At 42.0% G+C, this 26375-nt stretch overlaps 1 protein-coding gene across 1 annotated transcript in view; it reads left to right on the forward strand.

Annotated features, from left to right (window-relative positions):
• Nucleotides 1–26375, forward strand: part of TPX2 (TPX2 microtubule nucleation factor) — a 54005-nt gene that overhangs the window by 18750 nt on the left and 8880 nt on the right. Inside the window, exons 4-12 of the mRNA XM_055139745.1 lie at nt 2297–2420; nt 4218–4343; nt 5083–5190; nt 6180–6301; nt 7703–7854; nt 10873–11044; nt 12866–13007; nt 14065–14281; nt 26180–26275. Coding sequence (XP_054995720.1) covers nt 2297–2420; nt 4218–4343; nt 5083–5190; nt 6180–6301; nt 7703–7854; nt 10873–11044; nt 12866–13007; nt 14065–14281; nt 26180–26275 — 1259 coding nt within the window. The remainder of the gene's footprint in view (nt 1–2296; nt 2421–4217; nt 4344–5082; nt 5191–6179; nt 6302–7702; nt 7855–10872; nt 11045–12865; nt 13008–14064; nt 14282–26179; nt 26276–26375) is intronic.

The raw sequence follows: 26375 nt of genomic DNA on the forward strand, positions 1-26375 counted from the left end.
TTTTCTTGAATGTTGTGGTATCTTTTTTGTTTTGTTTTGTTTTCTGGCGGGGGTGGGGGGGCACACCCGGCAGTGTTCAGGGCTTACTCCTGGCCCTGCACTCTGTAATCACTCCTGGCAGGACTTGGGGGACCCTATGGGGTGCCAGGGGTTGGTCGTGTGTAGGGTAAGCATGTCCTACCTGCTGTACTGTCGCTCCAGCCCCTAAATGTTGCATCCTTTTTTAACAAACATTTTTCATTTTGTTGTTGCTGTTGTTGAGGGAACTCCTGTAGCAACGCTCCGGAGCATTAGAGCCACACATTTGTAGGGTGTGGCTCACCTCTTACTTCACCTCTTGGCCAGCCTCTGTGGAGCTCCTGGTGGTGCTAGGGGCTGAGGACATGTTGTGCAGGAGATGAAACCCAGTGCTTTGCATATGTTAGTTATGTGCTCAAGTTGAGCCACATCTCCAGCTCCAACTCACACTGTTTTGTTTGCCACACCTGGCAGTGTTCAGGGGACTATGTAGTGCCAGTGAAACTGGGTCTCCAGGCTGCACAACGTTCTGTTTAGTCCTTTGATCCATTTCTCTGGTCTTCCTACTATTTTATTTTATTTTTTGCTTTTTTGGGTCAGACCCAGCAATGCTCAGGGGTTGGTTCCTCCTGGCTCTGCACTCAGGAATTACTCCTGGCAGTGCTCGGGGGACCATATGGGATGTTGAGATGCTGTGCAAGGCAAACGCCCTACCCACTGTGCTATCACTCAAGGCCCTCAAACTGTTTTAAACTGAACTGTTGGCATAATACACACTAATGTAATTATGTCATCACTATTTGCAGTGTGATTTACAAGTTCTGTTTGATTTCAGTTAGTTAGTTAGTTATATGCAGTTGCATTCCATGATTCCTTAAGTTCCATGTCCAACCCCTGGGCCACATAAAGATGATTTGCCTTGCTTATTCAAGACAAGTTTATTTCATCATCAATACAGAATGATAGAAGAAAAAGACATTATTATTTTTGGTTTTGGGGCCATACCCAGCTGTGTTCAGGACTTACTCCTGGCTCTTCACTTAGGGATCACTCCTCAAGGCTTGGGGGACCATGTGGGGTTCTGAGGATCAAACTCAGGTCAGCTGTGTGGAAGGCAAGTGCCCTACTCCCTGTACTATCACTCCGACCCCTATTATTATTTAGTGAAACAGGATAGTTTTTAATTGAACAAATATACTTAGACATGACTAAGAGAAAGAGAGGAATTATGTGCTCAAGAGGAAACATGGGCTCCACAGTAGAAAAAAGCAGAAAGATACAGAGACAAGAAGTGAGACATATGTTCAGGGGGGAACTCCTGCTGAGAGAGCAAGCCTATTATTGTTATTATTATTTGGCTTTTCGGCCACCCCTAGTGGTGCTCAGGGGTTACTTCTGGCTCTGCACTCAGGAATCACTCTTGGCAGTGCTTGAAGGACCATATGGGATGCTAGGGAATCGAAACTAGATCTGTCATGTGCCAGGCAAGTGCCATATACGCTGTACTGTTGCTCTGGCCCCAGATTTTTTTTTTTTTTTTTTTTTTTTGCTTTTTGGGTAACACCTGGCGATGCACAGGGGTTACTCCTGGCTCTGCACTCAGGAATTACCCCTGGCCGTGCTCAGGGGACCATATGGGATGCTGGGATTTGAACCCAGGTCGGCCGCGTGCAAGGCAAACACCCTACCCGCTGTGCTATCTCTCCAGCCCCTAGCCCCAGATTTTTAATGATACTGTTTTGCTGATGAGGGATTCATTGCTTATCACATTAGTTGATTCTTCAGTGGTTCTTTTTATCTATAGAAACTTCCAGAATTTTATCTCTATTTATATTTGGATATGATATCAGGATGTGTTTGGGATGGTTTTTTCCTAAAGTGATATCTTGATACTTCGTTTCTGCTTCTGCTAAAGAAGCTTTTATAAATTGTCCTTCTCCCTAAGATTTCTTTGCAACTAAGTTCTGTTGCTGAGGGTAATTTTTCAACCTAGGATACTATATTAAGTTGTGTGTGTATGTGTTCTATTTCTAATTCATTCGTTTGACTTATTTATTTATTTATTTATTTATTTATGGCTTCTTGGGTCACACCCAGTGATGGTAAGGGGTTACTACTGGCCTTGCACTCAGGAATCACTCACTCCTGGTGGTGCGCTCGGGGACCATATGGGATTGCCGGGGATCTCACCCAGACCGGCCATGTGCAGGGCAAACGCCCTACCTGCTCTGGCCCTTGTTTGGCATTTTAATGCTGACTAGTATATGTTCTTTTGCAGTTGACAATACTTACAGAGAGACAGAAAAAGAAAATCTGGTGGAACAGTCTGCTTCATCAAATTCTCGTTCTTTCCCAGAAGTCAAGGAAACTAAGACAAGAAGTACTCCAAACCAACCTCAGAGGTAAGACTTTCAGGGCTTGAATGTGGAGGTTAGATAAATAATACTCAAAGAATGGTTGCTTGACAGAGCACTATTATGTATAGGATTCTGTGTAAGACTGTGTTCTCTTTTTTGATCTTTCATAACATGAGTTTTAGGTAATAAGCTGAAATTTTTATGTAAGGAATAAAGGGTACCAAATTGCTCACTCAAGGTAAGTTTTAATTTCAGAGCTACGATTCACCCAGTTGATTTGATTTCAAAACCTTGCTTTGTCTACTATTAACATATTGCAATTTTACATTTACTTTAACAGTTTTTCACAGATCAATCTTAACTGTTGTTTTAAAAATTGGAATTATCTATAATGTTCTTTTATATCTCATTCATTCTCCAGTAAAGCAATATTTGAGTTGTTTCCATTTTGGGACCATTATGAATTAAAGCTGATGTGAATAAATGCCTGTAGGTCTTTGTGAGGGCAAGAGTTTTTCCCGGTAGAATTACTAGGCGATCTTCTTAAATGTGTCTTCATAAGAAGCAGCCAGAATATTTTCCAAAGTGACTACCACTTTCTATTCCCACTAGCGCTATATGAGAGTTCAAGTTGATTCGCATCCTAGCTAACCCCTTGGTATTCTCAGTCTCTTTAATGATAGTTTATTATATTTTATTTATATACTTATTTAGTCTTTTGGGCCCCACCTGGCTATGTGCTCTGGAGTTGCTCCCAGCAGTGCTTAGGGATCCTATGGTTTTGGGGATCAGATTTACCTGCTTGTAAAGCATGTGCTCAGTGCATTAAACTTTCTCTAACCCCTAAGTATGTTTATTATTATTATTGGGGTGGGAGTTGGTTGGTTCACATCTGGCAGTGCTTGCCAACTCCTGTCTTTGTACTCAAGGATCTTTCCTGGATATGATGTGTGACTTCATAGGTGATGTGTGACATTATACATGTTGTTGGGGATTGAATTAGGTTTGGTTGTATGCAAGGCTACTGAGTGCCTTACCCCCGTACCATCTCTGGTCTTCCTTAGTGACTTTTATTTTGAGAAAAGGGGATTGGACTGCATCCATCTGTGCTCAGGGATTACTCCTGAATTCAGGGGACTGGTCGGGGGTACAAGACAAGTACATTATCCACTGTACTGTCTTTCAGCCTTTTGTTGAAACTTTTTGAAACAGAAAGAGTACCCTCGTGGTTCGTTATATAATTCTTTACTTTTAAATACTTAAAAAATTTTCATAATGAAGATTTAAAAATTAGGTACGCTAAGTCAAAGCAAAAAGACTTGCATATACAGGGGCCAGAGTGATAGTATAGGGTGTAGGGCATTTACTTGCACACAGCCGGTTCAGTTTTGATTCCTGGCACCCCATATACTCGCCCGAGCACCAGCAGGAATGATCCCTGAGCAGAGCCAGGAGTAAGCCCTGAACACAGCCAGGTGTGGCCCAGAAACAAAACAGAGAACCCAGACAAATAAAACTATTGGTAATACTACATCATGTTTATGGATTGAGATAACTAATATTGTAATTAAGTTCTCCTTAATTAATCTATAGATTCAGCATATTAAGTGGTTTTTATTTTGAGGTACTAAGTTGATGCTAAAATATAAACAAATGCTAAATTTTGAGAATGGTTAAAATTTTTTGTTTTGTTTTGTTTTTTGGGGGGGCCACATGTCTCCGACCCATTACTAGACTTTTTGAAGTATGTAGTTTAATTATAGTTTTATGTTTCTTAGAACATTTTCCTGTTTGTAGTAGATATATTTGTTACAGATAAATTTTGTCAATTCTCTATCATAGAAGATCTGTTAGACTGTCAGCACGGAAGGATTTGGAACAGAAAGAAAAGCAACATGTGAAAATGAAAGCCAAGAGATGTGCTACTCCTGTAATCCATGAAATTCCACCCTCCAAGAAAATGAGAGTGTAAGTAGCTACAGCTTTTGTCAGTTGGCATAGGTTTAATCCATTGGATCAGTGTTTAATAGCAAACAGAATACATAATGTTTGTTTTGATTTTTATTAGTTAGGAATGTATTTTGCTTTAATAGCCTATTCAGCCAGAGGTTTAGAGAATAGTGATTTATTTGCTTAGCAGAATTTTGAAAGTCTTTTCCCTTGGTTCAGTGTTTAAGTAATACCAGAATAGTATCTCTGAATCTTTTTCTTGTGGGAGGGGGTACAGGTTTAGACCACACTCAGTGGTGCTCAGGGCTTACTCCTGACACCGAGCTCAGGAGTCACTATTGGCAGTGATTAGGGATCACTCGTTGTAGGACTCATGGGGACCATATGTGGTACTGAGGATTGAACATGGGTTGGCCGTGTGCGAGGCAAATGCTCTATTTGCTGACTACTTCTCCAGCCCAGAAATGAGAAAATTTAATTTTTACTTTTTTAGTGAAACAAAGTAGTTTGTATTAAAATTTATTTAGAAAAATGTGAGGTAGAGAAAGGGAGAAGTACATGTTTGAGAGAGAACACAGGCTTCTCCAGAGTGGAAATGAGCAAAGAAGCAAGCAAGCAGATACGTGTTCAAGGGAGAACATGGACTTGAAACACAAGCTAGAAATGAGGGAATTTTAGTGCCATGCATCGTAGGAGGTTTGTATAGAGTGTGCTTTAGGGAGTGGAGAAAATACTTTTTTGTTCTTTTGAACTCAAGTTCTAATAGTAAACAGAAGCCAGAGGAAGAGGAAGAAGGCAGTGCTCAACAAGGAAAGAATGAGTCTTCCCCAGAAAAAGCGAAGGGCAGATATAATGTGCCAGGAAGGTATGTTTTCTCTCCTAAATTTATTTATTTTTTCCCCCTGAATTTAAATGGGAACCAGTAGAGTAAAATTGCAAGTAGTACATCCAAAGTCACTATGGTGCATGTGGAATTTGCCATTGTCCTAAAGTTGTAACCCTCAAGAGGTGAATTCTGTCTTAGTAGGTGCTCCTCTTAACATCTTGAGAAAAATTTACTTTTAAAGCAAATGTAAAGAATAAGAGAAAATCTGTGAAATTTCTTTTTTTCTTTTTTTTTTTTTGCTTTTTGGGTCACACCTGGCGATGCACAGGGGTTACCTGGCTCTGCACTCAGGAATTACTAATGGCGGTGCTCAGGGGACCATATGGAATGCTGGGAATCGAACCTGGGTCAGCCGAGTACAAGGCAAACGCCCTACCGGCTGTGCTATTGCTCCAGCCCCCTGTGAAATTTCTTTTTTTTTTTTTTCTTTTTGGGTCACACCCAGCGATGCTCAGGGGTTACTCCTGGCTTTGTACTCAGGAATTACTCCTGGCAGTGCTTGGGGGACCATATGGGATGCCGGGGATCGAACCCGGGTCGACCGCGTGCAAGGCAAACGCCCTACCCACTGTGCTATCGCTCCGGACCCCCCCTGTGAAATTTCTTAATACCTAAACATTTTAATTACGACAAGCTCCCTTCTGGTCTTAATCTGAGTAAATAGATTTTTTGTTTGTTTTGTTTGGGGGCCAAATTCAGTGGTGCACAGGGTTTACTCCTGACTCCATGATCAGGCATCACGATTGGTGGAGCTTAGGGACTGTGTAGGGTGTGGGGGATCCAAACTGGGGCAGCTCCCTGCAAGGCAAGTGCCCTGCCCACTGTACTATTGCTCCAGTACCTTTTTTGTTTTGTTCTAATTGTTTTTTCCAGACTAAAACAATCTATAAAATGCCATTAGATTATTTTGAATCATTGATTCCCTTTCTCTTCTCCTATCTCCTAATATGTATTATTTTGCCCTTCAGGCAGAAAATTCTTAAAAGTACTGAGGAGCAAGAGTTGGAGAAGAGAATGAAGATGCAGCAGGAGGTGATGGAGATGCGGAAAAAGAATGAAGAATTCAAGAAAATTGCTCTTGCGGGAACAGGTTAGCTAGGTTCTAGTTGAATCTAATTTATGAGGAGATAATTCTCAGTGTTGTTGGTTTTTTATTTTTTAAGTTTCTGAAGAAAAAAGTCATTTTTGGTCAATAGCATACAATTTTGAAGGGCTATGGGGTGTTTTGGATATGGATTTCATTATAGTCCAGTGATCACTCTCCAGTTCATTTTACATATCCTACGTCTTTCTTTGAGCATCTCTAACTATAGATGTCATTCCTTTTTTTTTTTTTAAGTGGTACTGGGGATTGAACCCAGGGACTTACATATCCAAGGCAAGTGTTCTGCTGCTTAATTAATTAACATGCTTACTTAACCCTATTTTTATCTTTTGAGGTCCTTTTCCATGAAGATTTCTCTCATTTTTAAAATAGAATTAATTGTTCCTTTCACCTCCAATTTCTTTTTCTTTAATTAGAAAAAGAAGGAACTGGGATTGAAATAAAAGATAGAGCAGGGGCCAGAGAAATAGCAAGAAGGTAAGGTGCTTGCCTTGCATGTAGCCAACCTGGGTTCGATTCCTGGCATCCCCAAGCACCACCAGGAATGATTTCTGATTGCACAGCCAGTAGTAACCTCTGAGCATCGATGGTGTGGCCAAAAATTTTTTAAAAATTGAGCAAGTTAGGTTGTTTATTTATTTTTCTGATCTATCCCAGGCAGAGGAAAAGAGCCATGGAGAAACAGTATGACTAAGGGAGCTGAAGGGGTCTGCATTGTGTTTTGCTCTGCATCAAATAGTTATTGGTGGAATCAAAGCTGTAATGTCCAGTAGTAGTGTGTTGAAAAAAATCTATGGAGTTTATAGGTTTTTTTCTCTTAGAGATACTTTTAAAATCAGATACTGAACTCTTATGAAAAGTATCCCGGTTATTCTCTGTCTTCAGAAAATCATCACACCTGAGCGATGAGGTGCTCTAATCCTTTGGACTGTGCATCTAACACCATATGTGTCAGATAGTTTGACAGTTTGATCTTTTGTTGGTGCGTCTGATGGAAGGGCCTGGCCTCTGACTCAGCATTTTTTTTTTTTTTGCTTTTTGGGTCACACCTGGCGATGCACAGGGGTTACTCCTGGCTCTGCGCTCAGGAATCACTCCTGGCGGTGCTCAGGGGACCATATGGGATGCTGGGAATCAAACCCGGGTCGACTGTGTGCAAGGCAAATGCCCTATCCGCTGTGCTATTGCTCCAGCCCCTGACTCAGCATTTCTTAGCAAATAAGGCTATTCCAAGGGTTGTTTGAAGTATTAGGTTTTTTTTGTAGAAAGTGAAACAAGTTATATGATCCATGGTTATAAATGCATTGGTAGGAATGGAATAAAGCGGTTATACTGTTGTTCTCTATTTTCAGTGTTGCCTATGTGTTTACTTTGCTTCTCACCCAGGGCACTCCTTGAAGAAACCAGTGAGCCAAGTAACCAAAGTAGTTGACTTCCATTTTCGAACAGATGAGCGAATTAAACAGCACCCCAAGAACCAGGAAGAATATAAGGAAATAAACTTTACATCGGAGCTGCGAAAGCATCCTTCGTCTCCTGTAAGTTTATGGGCTGAAAGAATATTCCTGTTACTAATTCAGTTAGAATTTCAGATCTAGTACTCTCTGATCGATTATAGTAATATAATTGAGAGAAGAATATTTTGACTTAAAATAGATCTGTGCCTGGACTAGAGAGATTGTACAGGGGTTAAGTGCTTGACTTGCGTGTGATTTACCCAGGTTTGATCCCCAGCAGTGCATCCCTCCTGACCGCTGTAGAGTGATCCTCTCCAGTCACAGAGCTGGGAGCAGCACCTGAGCAATGCAGGGAGTGATTTGACAGCCAAACAATAGAGATCCTCCTTTTTTTTTTTTTAAGAGATATAAAACTATTTATTGACCACTGTTCACCAGTAGTTACAATTAAGTCAACAGTATACAGTTGGTTAACATTCTGATTACTATCAAGTTATCCTTTTTCCTGGCTTCTGCTGAACCAAAGTGCTGAACCAAATACTGAAAAGAAAGATCCTCAGTTTGCATTGTTAGTTCTGTGACTTTTGGTAAATTTCTGTATCTCTCTGGGAACCTGTCTTACCAATTTGTTGTAAAACTGAGTAAAAATGTGCATAAGAGGGGCTGGAGATATAGCACAGCGGGTAGGGCGTTTGCCTTGCACGCGGCCGACCCGGGTTCAAATCCCAGCATCCCATATCGTCCCCTGAGCACGGCCAGGGGTAACCCCTGTGCATCGCCAGGTGTGACCCAAAAAGCAAAAAAAAAAAAAAAAAGTGCATAAGACACATAGAATCATGTGTGTTTAATTATAGGCACACACTACAGTTTGTAAAAATTACAAAAGTTGATGTTATTCTTTTTTTTTTGCTTTTTGGGTCACACCTGGCGATGCACAGGGGTTACTCCTGGCTCTGCACTCAGGAATTACCCCTGGCCGTGCTCAGGTGACCATATGGGATGCTGGGATTTGAACCCAGGTCGGCCGCGTGCAAGGCAAACACCCTACCCGCTGTGCTATCTCTCCAGCCCCAGTTGATGTTATTCTTGATGATGTCTTGTGTATGTAAAGATAGTACAAAATAAAATATACTTTATAGGGAAAATGAGATTGGACAGACCACTCAAATCCTGTGTAGTAGTAGAACATTAACAAAAATTCTAGTACTCTACTTGCATTGTCATTAATTGCTGAAGTCAACTCCTCTCCTCTCTCTCTCCCTCCCTCCCTCCCTCTGTTTTTTTTCTTCTTTGTGGTGTTTGGGCCATACCTGGTGGTGCTTAGGGCTTATTCCTGACTAGTTGCTCAGGAATCACTCCTAGTGGTGCTTAGGGAACCATATACAGTACTGCAGATGGAGTTGGCTGCATGTAGGAAGAGCACTTTCTTGACTTTTTTTTTTTCCTCCTATCCCCTAGGGCAAGCACTTTAATCCCTATACTCTCACCTTTTAAGTTTTATTTCATTTTTTAAAATTTATTTTATTTTATTTATTTTTTTGCAGTTTTGGGTCACACCCGGCGATGCACAGGGGTTACTCCTAGCTCTGCATTAGGAATTACTCCTGGCGGTGCTTGGGGGGCCATATGGGAAGCTGGGAATCGAACCCGGGTTGGCCGCATGCAAGGCAAATACCTTATCTGCTGTGCTATTGCTCCAGCCCACCTTTCAAGTTTTAAATCTGAGGTGTTCTTTAAAATTTTGGTTTTTTTTTTTTTTTGAGGGGTAAGTCCTCAAAAAGCTTTGTTTCTAGTCAGAGACAACTTTTATAAAAATTAATGATTCAAACTTCTTCATCAGTTGGGGAAATAGTTGGAGAGATAATCATTTGGGAGCTACTTTCCTGATCGAGACCCAGATGCCCAATCAAAAAGACTGGGGAGGGCAGGTAATTCAGAGGACTGGAGTTATGACTTATTCATGAACTCTAAGTTAGATTCCCAGCACCATATGACCCCTCAAATACCACGGGATGTAGCTCTGGTGGCCCTCAGATGTTGCCAGATATAGCTCTGCTGGCTCCTGAGCACCAGTGTGGTGGCCTTAGAGTAGCACCACATCATTGCGCAAAGCACTGAACTGTTGTGTTTGTACCACTAGGCCATGTATTGCCAGAAGAATGGCCCCTGCGCCCACTGAAGAGGCCCCCCTAGCTCCCACCTCTGCAAAAAATAAAAGGACTTTTTAAAAAATGGGACTGGGGATGAGATGCTATTGCAACTCTCCCTACCCCTCCTTTAAATCTAAAAAATCTTGTTCTTGATTATTTCAAAATATAGATATTCTGGGGCCAGAAATAGAGTACAGCAAATAAGACACTTCCTAGCACACAGATCACATGGTGGGTTCTAGCTTAGCTCTGCATATGGTCCCTGATCCCTACCTTAGCCTGAAGTGAGCAGTAAGCTCTAAGACGGTGGGGCTCCCAAACCAAAGCAAACATAAACGTGAAAAATCATCTTAATTGATTTTGCATGACTTACTAAGTGCTACATCCTTTTTCCTCTTTTCTTTTTCCTTCAGTGCCAGAAATTGAACGCTGGACCTTACACATACAAGATAAGCACTTATCACTAAACCTCATTCCTGTCCTCTTTTCTTCTGTTTTTGAAAGATGGGGATAGATTGGAGGTTGAGAATGTGACTTAATGTCTTGTGTGAGACCTGAGTTCCATTTCAGGCACTACCACTCCCTCATTCCCTACAAAGAATTGGGGGTAAATTGGATATAATCTTTTTTCAAGGAATGAAAAAACTTTACATAGGTTCTTTTTATTTTTTCTCTTTATTTATTTTTTGCTTTTTGGGTCACACCTGGCGATGCACAGGGGTTACTCCTGGCTCTGCACTCAGGAATTACCCCTGGCTGTGCTCAGGGGACCATATGGGATGCTGGGATTTGAACCCGGGTCGGCCGCGTGCAAGGCAAACGCCCTACCCGCTGTGCTATCTCTCCAGCTCCTCTTTTGATTTTTTTTTTGTGTGTGTGCTGAGTATGTGGCTTATGCAAGATCTGAACTCTTTCATAGTACTTCATTTGGTGAACAATTTCTTCACAGGCTCAAGTATCCAGAGGATGCACCATTATTAAGCCTTTCAACCTGTCCCATGGAAAGAAAAGAACATTTGATGAAACAGCTTCTACATATGTGCCCCTTGCACAGCAGGTTGAAGCCTTCCATAAACAAACCCTTAACAGATATCACTTAAGAAGCAAAAAGGAAGATATTGGTAAGTTTCTGATCAATATAATAACTGTCTGGAGGGGGCTGGAGCGATAGCACAGCGGGTAGGGCATTTGCCTTGCACGCAGCCGGCCCGGGTTCGATTCCCAGCATCCCATATGGTCCTCTGAGCACCGCCACAGGTAATTCCTGAGTGCAGAGTCAGGAGTAACCCCTGTGCATCGCCAGGTGTGACCCAAAAAGCAAAAAAAAGAAAAAAAAAACAACCTGTCTGGAGATCCCCCTAGAATTCTCTTTCATTATGTATCATACACAAATTTTTTTGTAATTGAAATCCCACCTTTTGAAATTAATTATAGCATGTACTTATATGTGAACAATATAGGTATAGTTTTTCTGAACTATGGAGCTGTCTGTGCACTTAGATGCATCAACTGTCTGACTCTGCTGGTCAATAATTAATTGGCTATAGGGAATCAAAGTAACCAAAGATATCATTATGTAATAAGAAAATCTTTGGCTTGTGTCAATGTTTAATTTGTTTAATTATCCATAAAAGATATGTTGCCGGAGCAATAGTATAGCAGGTACATGGCCGACCTGGGTTTGATCCCCGGCATCGCATATAGTTCCTTGAGCCTGCCAGAAGTGATCCTTGGGCACAGAGCCAGGAATAATCCCTGAGCACAGCCAAGTATAGTCCAAAAACCAAAAGAAAAAAAAAAAAGAAGGCATTTTATGTTCAAGGTTTTATGCGTTTTTTCTTATTTTTTTTTCACAGTGATTGAACCCACTGTACTATCTCTCTCTGGTCGCAGAAGTCTGATGCTTTTCTAAAAATTAGGTTTGATTTCAGCTCGGTATTTGCCTTGCATGTATGAGGCCTTGGGTTTAATCACTGCCATTAAAAAATGGGGCTGGAGCGATAGCACAGCTGGTAGGGCGTTTGCCTTGCATGAGGCCGACCCGGGTTCAAATCCCAGCATCCCATATGGTCCCCTGAGCACCGCCAGGAGTAATTCCTGAGTGCAGAGCCAGGAATAACCCCTGTGCATGGCCGGGTGTGATCCAAAAAAAAAAAAAATGTTTGGTTTCTGTTTTCCACTCTTGTAACTTAGAGAACTTATTCTATATAATTAATAAACTTGAGAATTTTCCTAGACAGGTAAATTATTTTTCTGACCAACTGTAATTATCTTGATATTTATGCTTTAGTGTGTGGTGCTTTGTTGTTTTTTTTTTTTTTTAATTTAGTATTTGATTTGATTTTTTGAGAGATTTGCTTGATAATTTGATAGAATGCTTTTAGGGAATTCCTAAAGTTGAGAATTAGTGCTTAGTCTTTAGAAAGTTTTTATTCTCTGTGTATTTGTTTATGGTTTTGGAGCCGTATCCCACACCTAAGGGATTGCTCCCAACTTGATGCTCAGTGCCCTTTCACTATAGTACGTGGGATCCAGTTTGGCCTACTGCATGCGAACCATGTGCTCCAGCATTTGAGTGATCTCTTGTGCTAGTCCCGAGAAGATATTTTGAAGCTGGAATAAGCAAGCCTTATTTTTCAAGAAAGTTGGCATTTCCAATAGAAAGAAAATAGAGGCTATGATAAAGAATCCATCAGATAAAGAATCCATTTGCTTTCAGGGGGTTGAGTTTATTAAAGTCTACCTTCATTACACTCCTTAGCTTAATTCCTGGTTGGGAAAAGGAGACTGAACGCTTGCTTCTCAGGCTGGCAGCGATCTGAGCTGAGTGTGGTAGGCCAGCCATTCTGTGGTTTGGCATCTCTGCACTGATTCGTGAGGTAGCCTGTATAGGTAGGTTGGTTTTTTTGAACGAGGTGATTACCTGTAGTCTTGGTTTGTAGTTCTGTTGCCTTCTAAACCTGCTGTGGCGAAGATCTCCAGAGACCCACAGACCCCCGTACTGCAAACCAAGCATCGTGCAAGGCCTGTGACCTACAAAAGTGCAGCAGATCAAGAGGCTGAGGAACTTGAGAAACTACAACAGTAAGTCCCCACTGTTATTACTTGAGGAAGAAACTATTTACTTTTCAGTTTTGTAAGAGGGAGTTGTTGTTCTTGCCTTGGGGATTTATGGCACTGAATAGCTATAGACTCAAGGCCATGTCCTTGCCTCTGTACTATGGAAATGGCCTACTGTGTAAACTGATGAAAAACTAATGCAGAAGTGGAGGAATTTATGATTCTGTTAAAGGGGTGTCCTTTGAACCTTGTTTAGGAAGATTCCACCCATATATAGATACCCAGAGGGTGTAGTTTGCATTTGGTTTGTTGTTTGTTTGGTTGTTTTTTAGGCCACATACAGCAGTGTTCAGAGGCTAACCCCAGCATTGTGCTTGGGGGCCACTCCCAGCAGTGCCGAGTATCACATCCAGGTTTCCTGTTGGCAAAGCACGCACTTAGCCTATTGAGCTCTCTCTCCTTGTATTATTTAAAATTTTTTTAAATAGTTTAAGTAACATGGTTACAATTGTATTAACATTTATGATTTTGGTGTCCAAAGCTACTGCTCCTTCACCACCACCAGAGCGCTCAAGACCCCTCACTGGCCTTGTGTCCTTTCTAGTCTAGTTATGATTAGCACGGGGTTTCTCTTCGATGTTCTTCAATTCCTTTTTCTGTCCTTTGTGAAGAGAAATGTTCTTTAAAGTGATGGAAATGTGGGGCTGGAGCGATAGCACAGCGGGTAGGGCGTTTGCCTTGCACGCGGCCGACCTGGGTTCGATCCCCGGCATTCCATATGGTCCCCCAAGCACCGCCAGGAGTAATTCCTGAGTGCAAAGCCAGGAGTAACCCCTGAGCATCGCTGGGTGTGACCCAAAAAGCAAAAATAATAAATAAAGTGATGGAAATGTTAGGACTATCATTTATTCTTAGCTCTGGAAACAGAGATAAGTTAATAGCAATGGTAAGAGCTAAAATTTTGTTTTGGGAATTTTATGATCGGTAACCAATGATTATTATACTTTTGTTTTTGACCTACCTTGTTGTTGATGTGGTTTTCAGTAAAAAAAAAAATTGTTGTTGTTATATAAACTCACAGATATAAATTCAAAGCACGAGAACTTGATCCCAGGATTCTTGAAAGTGGACCCATCTTGCCTAAAAAACCACCTGTGAAACCACCCACCCAGCCTATTGGCTTTGATTTAGAAATTGAAAAAAGAATCCAGGAACGAGAGTCAAAGAAGAAATCAGAGGATGAACATTTTGAGTTTCATTCCAGACCATGTCCCTCTAAGATCTTGGAAGATGTTGTGGTAAGAACAATTGATGTGTGCTATAACTGCATCACCAAATACCCACTCGTCACAAATGTTGGGATAGACAGACACTGTAATTAAGGCATCATATTAGGAGCTGTAGGTAATGAAGAGATGAATTTTGCGTCAGGACCATGTAATCTAGTAAAGAAAACCGCATTATGTAGAACATATAAAATGTTCTGAGATTCATGGTTGAAAGTACGTTAAAGGAGGTAATGATTTTTCCAGGTGTAGTTGCCCTTTCGCTAGAACCTTAGTTTCTGGCCATGTGCCTGAGAATTGGCGACTCAGAACCTATAGACAAAAATTGTTAGAGAGTGATTACTTTCCAACCAAGTAAAATAGAACTTGAATACAAACAAATGAACAGACAAACAGGGAGTGCTTGATGGAAGAGGAAACATATGATCTGATTCTCCCAATGTGTAGTGAAATTGTCACCATGATAGCTGAGACTTAATAAGTACCCAACCCTTTTCTGTTAATTTGCTTGTTAATATTTATTTTTCGGTGGTGCCAGGACTTGAACCCAAGGCTTTATACATGCAAGGAAAGGGCTGTACCACTGAGCAGCATCCCAGGCACTATGACTCATTAATTTTGACCATAAATCTTTCAGGTGGTCACTTTAATTATCAGCAGATATCTAGGAGGCAAATGAGGCACAGATAGGCTAAATAACATTCCTGGGCATTAAGCTAGTAAATGATGGAGCAAGAATTCAGGCACTTTGATTGCAGAGGTCTGTGAGAGAGCTGTGGGGGGTGGGAGTGGGTAGTAGGTGGTGTGTGTGCTTTCCCATTATTGGTAGGGTTTGAACTTTTAGAAATACAATGAAATGTAGTTGTTTAGCAGTCCAGGCAGTGGGAATAAAATAACAAAATTCTGAAAGGTGGAGAACATAAGGGAGCCTTCTGGAACAGGAGTGAATGTTGAGATAGGTGGTTCAGACCATAGGAACTGGGTTGATTCCTGGCGCTGTTGAAAAATAGGAGGGTGGCAGGGCAGGAGGTGAAAAGAGAGAAGTGAAGAATGGGAGAAAGATGAGTAAAATCAGGTCTTAGATTATGCCTTTTTGAGCGACTGTCGCCTACCCAGGTTAGATCCCGGGCATCCCCTGAGCCCACAGGAATGATCCCTGAGTGCAGAACCAGGAGTAAGCTCTGAGCACAGCCAGGAGTTGCTCAAACAAAACCAAACCTATCCTTATTGAGAATTATGGTGAACAGATCTACAACAAACTAGTAGGTAAGTCAGGTGTGTTAGATATGATGTGGTATGCTGTAGGGGAGGAGTTATGTGCCAAATCCAAGTAGTTCTCAGATCCTCTGGGGATTTTAGCACATAAACAGATTTCTGGGCCTCAGCTCTGGAGTACTGATTTGTAGGGTGCTGCACAGATTATTGTGAAGCTGGTGAAGAATTTAGTGTAAAACCTATACACAATAAGCAGACAATAGCTATCATTTTTTGCTTGTATTGTAGTTTTAGGTAGTCTACCTTATTTCTCATAACAACTCTTTATGAGGTAGGCTCTCATATTATTCTACCTTTCAGATGAGGAAATGGTCATTAAGAATTATTTAGTATGGAGAGCAAGGATCTGAACCTTTCACCTCCTTAATCACTGTATTCTATTCTGTTATGCTGCTATTGTTTATTTCCGTATTTGCGGTTTTTGAATTTGATGCTAGCTGCTCACTGTTCTCCCTACTAAAGTTTCTAGTGATTTCACTTTAACTCTTGGTTTTAGAAAAGCAAAGCATAGATGAATTCTCATCTACCCTCTTAGGGTTTTATAAAGGGAGGCTTAAAAGGAGAAATGTTTTTCAAATTTGATGGCAGATCTGAGATTTGGTGCTTTGGTTTCCAGTCCTGGACTTCTTAACAGCAGGACAGAAAAGCCTTCCTTCCTCCTAGAGCCCAGAGGAAGCTTTGCCTGTTTGTCAGGTCCGTCCCTATCTGTCCCCTGGTGCTGAAGCTCCATCCCATGCGTCCTTACCGTGTTTCTTGTGCTCATCTTGTGGCTGATAGATGGTGAAGAGACAGCAGGGTTGATGAGAGACAGGTAGGGCAGAGGGGGAGTGATGAAAGCCTTGAGCTCAGGGGTGTGAAATGTGAACCTGATGCCGACATCTAGTGGGGAGCTGGGGCACCACAGCGGTAGAAGTGCTGTCATGAGGCCAGTGAGTAATTTTAGCAATAATATTTCAGATGTGACTTGGGGATATCAGCATATCAGTGATGTCTTTCCTTCCCTCTCCTTTCCCCGCCCTCCACTCTTTTTTTTAATTCTCTTTTCCTCTACCCTCTTCCTCTCCGCCTCTTCTCTTCCCTGAGATAACCTTGTTTCACTGTATTTTCCTAACTGCTCTGAGACAGGTCTGAGAACTCTGTTGCTTGGGGAACTCACCCCTGCTTCATGCTTTATTTCAGGCTGCTTTTATTCTCCCTTTGTCCCCCCCCCCTCCCTCCCTCCCTCCCTCCCCCCCTCTCGTACTCTCTACCCCTCTCCCTCTCCCCCTCTCCTTCTCCCCCTCTTCCTCTCCTCCTCTTTCTCTCCCCCTAGCCCCTCTCTTCATCTCCCCCTTTCTCTCTGGGGGGGCTTGCATTCTTTTCTTTTTCTTCCTTTTTGGAGGGGGTCAGTGAGGGGTTCCCATACCCAGCTGTGATCAGGGCTTACTTTTGGCTCTGTGCTCAGAGATCATTCCTGGTTCTACACATGGGGGATGGATCATATGTGTTGTTGGGGATTAATCCTTGGTCAGCTGTGTGCAAGGCAGATTTCCTTACTTACCTGTTGTATTATCTTTTTAGTCTTTAGTGTTTTTTTTTTTTTAATATTTTCATTAAGTAGTTCACAACAATGGATTGCATTCACTATTTTGACACCAGTCCTACCATTATTTTGAACTTACCTGCCACCACTTGAACCTGCTGAACAGGCAGATGCTAGATATATATATATATATTTTGCTTTTTGGTTCACACCCGGCGGCGATGCACAGGGGTTACTTATGGCTCTGCACTCAGGAATTACTCCTGGCGGTGCTCAGGGGACCATATGGGATGCTGGGATTTGACCCGGGTCGGCTGCGTGCAAGGCAAACGCCCTACCTGATGTGCTATCGCTCCAGCCCCTAGATAATTTATTTCGTATTGCTTGTTATGAATAGCCTAAGATGTTGCGTGGCTGTGAGAGTGGCCGAGCACTCGTTGAATTCAAAATCAAAAGAGGAGCTGGAGAGATAGCACAGCTGGTAGGGCGTTTGCCTTGCACGCGGCCGACCCGGGTTCAAATCCCAGCATCCCATATGGTCCCCTGAGCACGGCCAGGGGTAATTCCTGAGTGCAGAGCCAGGTGTAACCCCTGTGCATCGCCAGGTGTGACCCAAAAAGCAAAAAAAAAAAAAAAAAAAAAGTGTATTTGCAGTGTTGTTAGGCAGTCATCATCACAGCTGATTTAGAGCATTTGCAGCATGCTCTCTTTTCTCTCTTTACTCTCACACCTGGCAGTGCTCAGGGCTACTCCCGCTCTATGGTCAGAGAACCATGTGGTGCTGGTGATTGAATACAGTCACTCAGCTCTTTGAGCTCTTTAGTTTTGTTTTTTGGGCCTGTTCTCAAGGCTTACTCCTAGCTCTGTGCTCAAGGATCACTCAGGTGACTGTGGTGCAAGGGATTAAACTCTGGTTGGGCCATGTATAAGGCAAGTACCCTCCGCATTATACTGTTTCTCCAGCACAGCTTGCTTGCTTTGTTTTATTGTTTTCTTGCTTTCTTCCCTCCTTCCCTCCCTCCCTTCCTCCTTCCCTCCCTCCCTCCCTCCCTCCCTCCCTCCCTTCCTTCCTTCCTTCCTTCCTTCCTTCCTTCCTTCCTTCCTTCCTTCCTTCCTTCCTTCCGTTTTTTTGTGAAGCAAGGAAGTTGTTTTTTTTTTTTTTAATTTATTTATTTTTAATTAGAGAATCACCGTGAGGGTACAGTTACAGATTTATACACTTTTGTGCTTATACTTCCCTCATACAAAGTTCGGGAACCCATCCCTTCACCAGTGCCCATTCTCCACCACCCGTAAACCCAGCGTCCCTCCCACACTCCCCAATCCCATCTCCCCCCCACCCCACCCTGCCACTGTGGCAAGGCATTCCCTTCTGTTCTCTCTCTCTAATTAGCTGTTGTGGTTGAAGCAAGGAAGTTTTTATTGAAACTTATTTCGAAGGATGTGAGGGGAGAGGAAGGAGTAATGCTGAGAGATAACACAGGTTTCTCCTGAGTGGAAATAGCAAAGCAACATAAAGACAGGAAAGTGAGGTACTTGTTCAAGGGAAAGCACAGGCTTGAAAAGCAAGCCTTTGGGTATTTTTCTTAAATGTATCATCTGTCTACTCATACTTCCCACTTCTAATGACACTTTACCTATTTACTAATATTTTTCCCAGTTTCCCTCCTACAGCCCCCATGATTCTTTAGCTCTATGTTCTACTTCACAGCACTAGTGAAAATCAGGAAATGTTTGATTTATTCATTGCCTCTTTTTTTTTTTTTTTGCTTTTTGGGCCACACCCTGTGATGCCCCAATCTCAGGGGTTTCTCCTGGCTCTGTGCTCAGGAATTATTTTTGGTGGTGTTTAGGTGACCATATGGGATGCCGGGGATCAAACCCAGGTCAGCTGTGTTCAAGGTGTGTCAGATGTGTACTATTGCTCTAACCCCACCTTTTTGTTTTCTATCCAATTAGAATGTGAGTTACCTGAGAGCAGGGAGGCTGCGTGACTTTATTGTTCCCTTCTGTAGCCCTAGTACCTAGAATCACAGTGTGGGCATAGTATGGGATAAATGGATAACAGTATAAACTGAAATGCACTGGCCTGTGTTCTAGCTTGTATTGATAATTAATGTTTTAAGGTTTATTTGGTTTTTGGGCCACATGTGGTAGTACTCAGGGATTACTTCTGGCTTTACACACAGGAATTACTCCTGACTGGTTTGGGGACCATATAGGGTACTAATGTCCTATTTGCTGTACTATCACTATGTTGGTAATTGAAAGATGAGAAGAGATGTAGCCTGTTTGCTCAAAGCTTTTTACATTCTGGTAGAGCAGATTGATGTCTAAACAAATAGGGACACTAATATTAAATAGGAACACTAATATTAATCAGCATATGTCCATTGACATTTGAAAACTACAGTTTTTTAGTTGCTCTGCATAATACAAGGGAATGTTCTTCTCTGCCCTTAAAGCTCTTGTAATTTCAATAGCAAAGCAAGGAGCTTTTTCTGTTTTTATGAGCTCAATTGCCTTTATTTTTTAATGATTCCCTCATAATAGTAGTGGAGACGAAGTGTGGATGGATAGCTGCTGTAAACTGCTTTTCATAAATCACTTTCCAATTCATTAGGATTGGGCCTACTAGTAAATATCTCTTTTCGTGACTTATCTTTTGAGAAATTTCTACTGCTTTTTATTTTGGGTTGTGAGCTACTCCTGACTGTGCTCAGGGCTTTAATCCTTGTGTTGTGCTTCAGGATCATGCCTGGCGAGGCTAGGGGGAACCATATAAGGTTCCTGGGATTGGACTAGTGTTGGCTACATGCATGGCCAGCGCCTTAACTCTTGTACTATCTCTCTGGTCCTCTGTTGCTCTTTTTAAATTTTTTTTTTAATTAAGTTTTTGATTTTGTTTTTGGGCCATACCTGGCAGTGCTCAGGGGCCACTTCTGGTGGACTCGGGGGATCATGTAGGGTGCAGGAATCGAACCTCGGTCTGCTGCATGCAAGGCAAATGCCCTGCTTGCTGTACTGTCATTCCTCCCCACCACTTCCCTTTTCAAGTGAACATTTCTCTGGAGGCTGGAGCAATGTGCAGCAGGTAGGGAGCTTGCCTTGCCCACAGCCAACCTGGGTTTGACCCCAGCACCTCGTATTGTTTTCCTGAGCCCCACCAGGAGTGATTCCTGAGCGTAGCTGGGTGTAGTGCCCCCACCCACACAAATACCCACAAAATAGTCAAATGCACATTTTTCTGTTAGGTAGATACAGAGTAGAAAAGGAGGAACTATTTTATTTTTCATTTTTATTTATTAATTTTTTTGCTTTTTGGGTCAAACCAGGCAATGCACAGGGGTTACTCCTGGCTCTGCACTCAGGAATTACCTCTGGCAGTGCTCTGGGGACCATATGGGATGCTGGGATTCAAACCCAGGTCGGCCGCGTGCAAGGCAAACGCCCTACCCGCTGTGCTATTGCTCCAGCCCCCAGGGAGGAACTATTTTATTTTATTTTATTTTATTTATTTTTTTCTTTTTGGGTCACACCCGGTGATGCACAGGGGTTACTCCTGGCTCTGCACTCAGGAATTACCCCCGGGCAGTGTTCAGGGGACCATATGGGATGCTGGGAATCGAACCCGGGTTGGCCGCGTGCAAGGCAAATGCCCAGCCGCTGTGCTATTGCTCCAGCCCCCGGAGGAACTATTTTAAAACTGAGTCTTTAGATGTGTCTTGTTACTGTTCTAATGGAAAAACAAAAATAAAATTCAAGACTTCTGAGACCATTGCCTAAGTTACATAGCTTGGATAGGAGCTGTAGCTATGCTAGAACATGTCCCTGATTTGTTGCCCCCTGCTCCTTCTGTGTCAATAGGCTACTGTCCACCTGTTCAAGTATATTGGGGAACAGATTTTTTTTTTTTTTTTTTTTGGCTTTTTGGGTCATACCTGGAGATGCTCAGGGCTGACTCCTGGCTCTGCACTCAGGAGTCACTCCTGGCGGTGCTCAGGGGACCATATGGGATGCTGGGAATTGAACCCGGGTCGGCTGTGTGCAAGGCAAACGCCCAACCCACTGTACTATCACTATAGCCCCAAGGAGGAACAGATTTTTGTTGTTTTATGGTAAACATTCTTTGAAAACCCATTTCATGAATGTCTGAGGTGGGTTTTCTGATTATGAATGTCTTCTAATTACAAGTCCTACTATGTTAGATTTCACTATCTCATTGACCCACCTCTACAACTCCTCACTCCCAAACACAACACACTTTTTTTTTTGCTTTTTGGGTCATACCTGGCGATGCACAGGGGTTACTTATGGCTCTGCACTCAGGAATTACCCCTGGCGGTGCTCAGGGGACCATATGGGATGCTGGGATTTGAACCTGGGTTGGCCGCATGCAAGGCAAACGCCCTACCCGCTGTGCTATTGTTCCAGCCCCCACAACACACTTTTCTTTAGAAAATAAGAACTCTCACAGCACCCACCACCTTGGGAGAGGTTAAATTATTTCCAATGATTGGTAATGTTGATTGATGACAGTTTGGAAAAGCCATGTGTCTAATATTCCTTCAGTGTGGCAGATTTTATTTATTTATTTTTAATTTTTGGGTCATACCCAGAGATGCACAGGAGTTACTCCTGGCTCTGCACTCAGGAATTAGTCCTGACAGTGCTCAGGGCACCATATGGGATGCTGGGAATCGAACCAAGTTCGGCTGCATGTAAGGCAAATGCCCTCCCTGCTGTGCTATTGCTCCAGCCCCAGTGTGGCTGATTTTTATATTTTAAGATTAAATTGCCTTTTTTTATTTTTTTGCTTTCTGGGTCATACCTAGCAATGCACAGGGGTCACTCCTGGCTCATGCACTCAGGAATCACCCCTGGCGGTGCTCAGGGGACCATATGGGATGCTGGGATTTGAACCTGGGTTGGCCTCGTGCAAGGCAAACGCCCTACCCGCTGTGCTATCACTCCAGCCCCTAATTTGCTTTTTTGAAGCTAGTCTAAAAGCCTTTTAAACTAAAACTTCTGAGTAGTTAAATAAGAGCAGGAAATTTTTTTTTTCTAATTCAAAGATTGATTGACTACCTGCAAGTTCCTAAAACTGACCTTAAAAGCCACTTTCATGAAGATATTCCAAAAATGCATTGTTGTAGCATTGTTGGGATTAAGAAGTAGCCTACCAAGTTAAAGAGTCCAACCAAGAGTCTTAAGAGTCCAACGTATAATTGTTATTCAATCTTACTATATTTATTCAACAAACATTTACTGAATGCCTTACACGTGCCAAGGTTTGGGGTTGCCAAGCTTAGGGATTTATGTCTGTCCCTATTCTTGAAGCACACACACACTAGCAGATGGAGAATATTTAAATAAATAAGTACAGTAAAATTTAGTATAAACTGTGATAAATTTATATACAGAAAAGAGAAGTCAGTTCTCTGAGTGAAGAAATAATTTGAAAACCTCTTTTTAAAAGGCAGCTCTTCAGCGGAGACTTTGAAAAGGTGATTTATTTAGAGGCTTTCGGAGTACTTGGGCTTACCAGAGAGCAAGAACACAAGCAGAGACATTCAGATGAGAAATTTAGAAAGTACTACATCTGGATGTGTTTTATTTACTAAATATTATTTTGTTTAGTTTATTTAGAAATGGTGTTTGGACCACACCTAGCAGTGCTTGGGGGTAGTTCCTGGCTCTGCTTGGGAATCTCTCCCAGTGGAACTCAGGATTACATACTTTTGAGCTATCTCTCTGGCTCCTGTTTATCTATTTATTTATTTTTGGTTTAGGGTCATACCCAGTGATGTTCAGGACTTTCTCCTGGCTCTGCACTCAGAAATCCCTCAGGAATTACTCTTGGTGGTGCTCTGAGGACTATATATGGGATGCAAGGGATCAAACCCGGGTTTTCCGCATGCAAGACAAAAGATTTACTCACTGTATCATCACTCCCACCCCCTGTTAATCTACTTATAAGTCGCTCTAATTCATTTTCAAAGCACATTTTCTTGTTAATACAAATAGCACATATTTAGGAAAAGACCTGTTTTCCAAAGGGAAGCAATCATGAAAAGTGTATTTTTCTGCTGCCTTTGCAGAACATCTAGGGGCAGCTGCATACTAAATTTGTTTCTGTGCTATGAAGTCATGCTGTTCCTCAAGTTCCAGGTTTTGTATGCAAGGCCAATACTATTCACTGTACTCTCACTACTCTGAAGGGGTTTGAAAAGAGACAGGAAGCGGAGTTGAGGGAGAAGGAAGTGACATAAAAGTCTCAGATGTAGTTCTGACTATATAGTAAAGATGCATGGGAGAAATAAGATGAGATACTGAAAGACTTTTTGAAGACCAGGTAAAGGAAATGTCATGGGCTATAGATAATGTGACCTAAAACTGATCCGGATAGCATATGGATATGTGTTAATAAAAATGGAGTTAGTGATGTTGCTTGCTGCATCTCCAATATCAGGCTGTGCCCAGACTCAGCCGATGTGCTCACTAGGGACTGTGCAACATTTGTGCTTATGCACGTTTCAGTAGGGGCACCAGAAGTTGCCTTGATGTCAAGGTCACACTTATTGACCATGGGTCTTCCACATCTGTTTTAGTTGTGTTGCTTTTATATCCCAGTGCTTATACACACTTAACTGTGATGTGGTCAGCTCTGTGAGGCCAGGCGGGATTGAACTCATGGCCTCGAGTTGACAAGATCTGTGCTCTAAGTCACTGAGCTCTCTGCTGGAGAGCTCTCCTAAGTTGTAACTGCTTTGAATGATGTGTACCGTATTGGCACATGGATTCTAAGTTGGTGCTAGATAGGAAGTGAATAAGGACAAATTTTCAGAGTAGTTTTATTAATTAGACTTACAGAAAGTGAATGTCTCTCAACCCATTCTCAAAGAGATGAGAGCTATTTGGTGTTCTTCCTGGATTGTATTTTCTACACTTGATTTTAGCCAAAAAGCCAAGAAATGGTTTAGATTTTATTTTCTATTTCATTATATATATACATTTCTACTGGAAGAATTTTCAGTAGTTGCTGGGGATTCTGGGTATTACTTGACCTACCAATGTGGTCCTAATGGTCTTGCTAAAGGGTCATGCAGATGTTTCACTAGGGGCCTAGCCCAGATTAGACATGTGTTCTATCACTTGATGTCTTCTTAGCCTTGTATATAAGCTTGTAAAACTCAAAAATAATCTCGGGGGCGGGGGGGGGGGGCCCAGAGCGATAGCACAGCCGGTAGGGAGTTTGCCTTGCACACGGCTGACCTGGGTTCGATCCTCGACATCCCATATAGTCTCCCCAGCACCGCCAGGAGTAATTCCTGAGTGCATGAGCCAGGAGTAACCCTTGTGCATCGCCGGGTGTGACCCACAAAGAAAAAAAAAAATCTCTGGGGCCAGAGAAATAGTACAGTGAGTAAAGAGCTTGCCTTGCATGTAACTGACCCTGGTTTGATCCCTGACTAATCTCTGCCAGGAGGGAATCCTGAGCACAGAACCAGGATTAAATCCTGAGAACAGCCACGTGTAATCCAAAAACCATAAAAATAAGATTAAAAGAATCTCTTTCAGTAACTTATTCTTCCCCCCTTCAATATTGTGAAAACTTTTTAAAATCTCTGATGGCCTGCTCTTTGGCTATACCAAAATTTAAAGGATTTAATTGATCCTTTCATGACAAATAATTTGCAGTTTTTATTAATTTTTCTTTTCCTCTTTTTTTTTGCTTTTTAGGTCACACCCGGCGATGCTTAGGGGTTACTCCTGGCTCTGCACTCAGGAATTACTCCTGGTGGTGCTCGGGGGACCCATATGGGATGCTGGGAATTAAAACCGGGTTGGTCGCATGCAAGGCAAATGCGCTACCTGCTGTGCTCCAGCCCCAGTTTTTATTATTTTTAAAAAGTTATATTGAAATACACCTAAAAACTAAACTAAGTATCAGAGAGATAGTACAGGGGTTAAGGCATTTGTTTTGCATGCTGCTAACCTGGTTTGGTTCGAGCACTGCGTATAACCCTCTGAATAAGCACAGCTAGTAGTGATTCCTGAGCACTGCTGGATCTAGACCAAGCACCCTCTCTCTACTCTCTCCCCCAGAAAATAAAAAACAAAAGCTAAGAATCAAGTATTAGAAAGTATAATATTGGATGAAATTGCATGAACAAGTTAAAATTTTAATAATCACCTGAAGTTCTACCAACTTATACTCTTTCCCCCTGTATGTTCTTCAACACATGTATTTATCAGCCTTACTTACACATGTATTTATCAGTCTTTTAAATACTACTTGGCTTTTTTGCTTTCTCTTTTATTGTGGTGGGAATTGAACCCACAGTCTCACATGCAAGGCACGTCCTGTACCACTTAGACACTGCCCAGTCCTAAATATATTCTGTCTTACAGATGAAGCACATCTTGTTATAAATTTTGGAAAAAAATTACTGAATTTGAGCTCTTACGTATGTTGTGAATTGCTTGTTCTTATATTTGGTAAAGGAAGGTAAACTAGTCCTTGCCAAATACATTTATTTCCCTTTTGGGAAGCCTTTCAGTTTTGTTTAGGAGAAATGGCATTGAAAGGAAGATTAAAAAAAAAAAATTGAACATCAACATTAGGTGCTTTTTTTTGGTTTGTTTTTATTTTTTAGGTCACACCCAACAGTGCTCAGGGCTTACTCATGCCTCTACACTCAGGGGTCACTCTTGGTGGGATTCGGGGGACCATATAGAATGCTGGGGATTCAAACTAGGTCATTTGTGTGAAAGGGAAGCCCCTTACCCACCGTATTATTGCTCCAGCTCTGGCATTTTTTGTTGTGAATAATTTCCATAAAACAAAAAAAAAGTGGTGAATAAGATTTTTACATAGTCAACACTGTCTATGTTCTCATCATTTGCTGCCTTGTCTATCATAATTCACCTTTAGAGTCCCATGTGTCCCACATAAGTCTTTGTCTCCATTAGGTGAACAACAGTGTTCTAAATCCTGTTAGTCTTTTTTTTTTTCATGGTATGGGTACTTCTCTTTAAAAAGGGAATTTAATCTGACAATACCCTGATGTTGTACTGGGATATCTAATAGAGTTGCTTCCTCTTTCCAGGGTGTTCCTGAAAAGAAAGTCCTTCCAATCACAGTTCCCAAGTCACCAGCCTTTGCATTGAAAAACAGAATCCGAATGCCCATGAAAGAAGTTGAAGTGAGTCCATAGTAGAACTGCTTATCTGTTAATCACTCTATGGACATAGTTTTTCTTTAATGGGATCCAGGGGCAATCATGTGTGGAGTTGTCTTCAGCC

Source organism: Sorex araneus, chromosome 5 (assembly GCF_027595985.1).
Source record: "Sorex araneus isolate mSorAra2 chromosome 5, mSorAra2.pri, whole genome shotgun sequence".
Taxonomy (NCBI): Eukaryota; Metazoa; Chordata; class Mammalia; order Eulipotyphla; family Soricidae; genus Sorex; species Sorex araneus.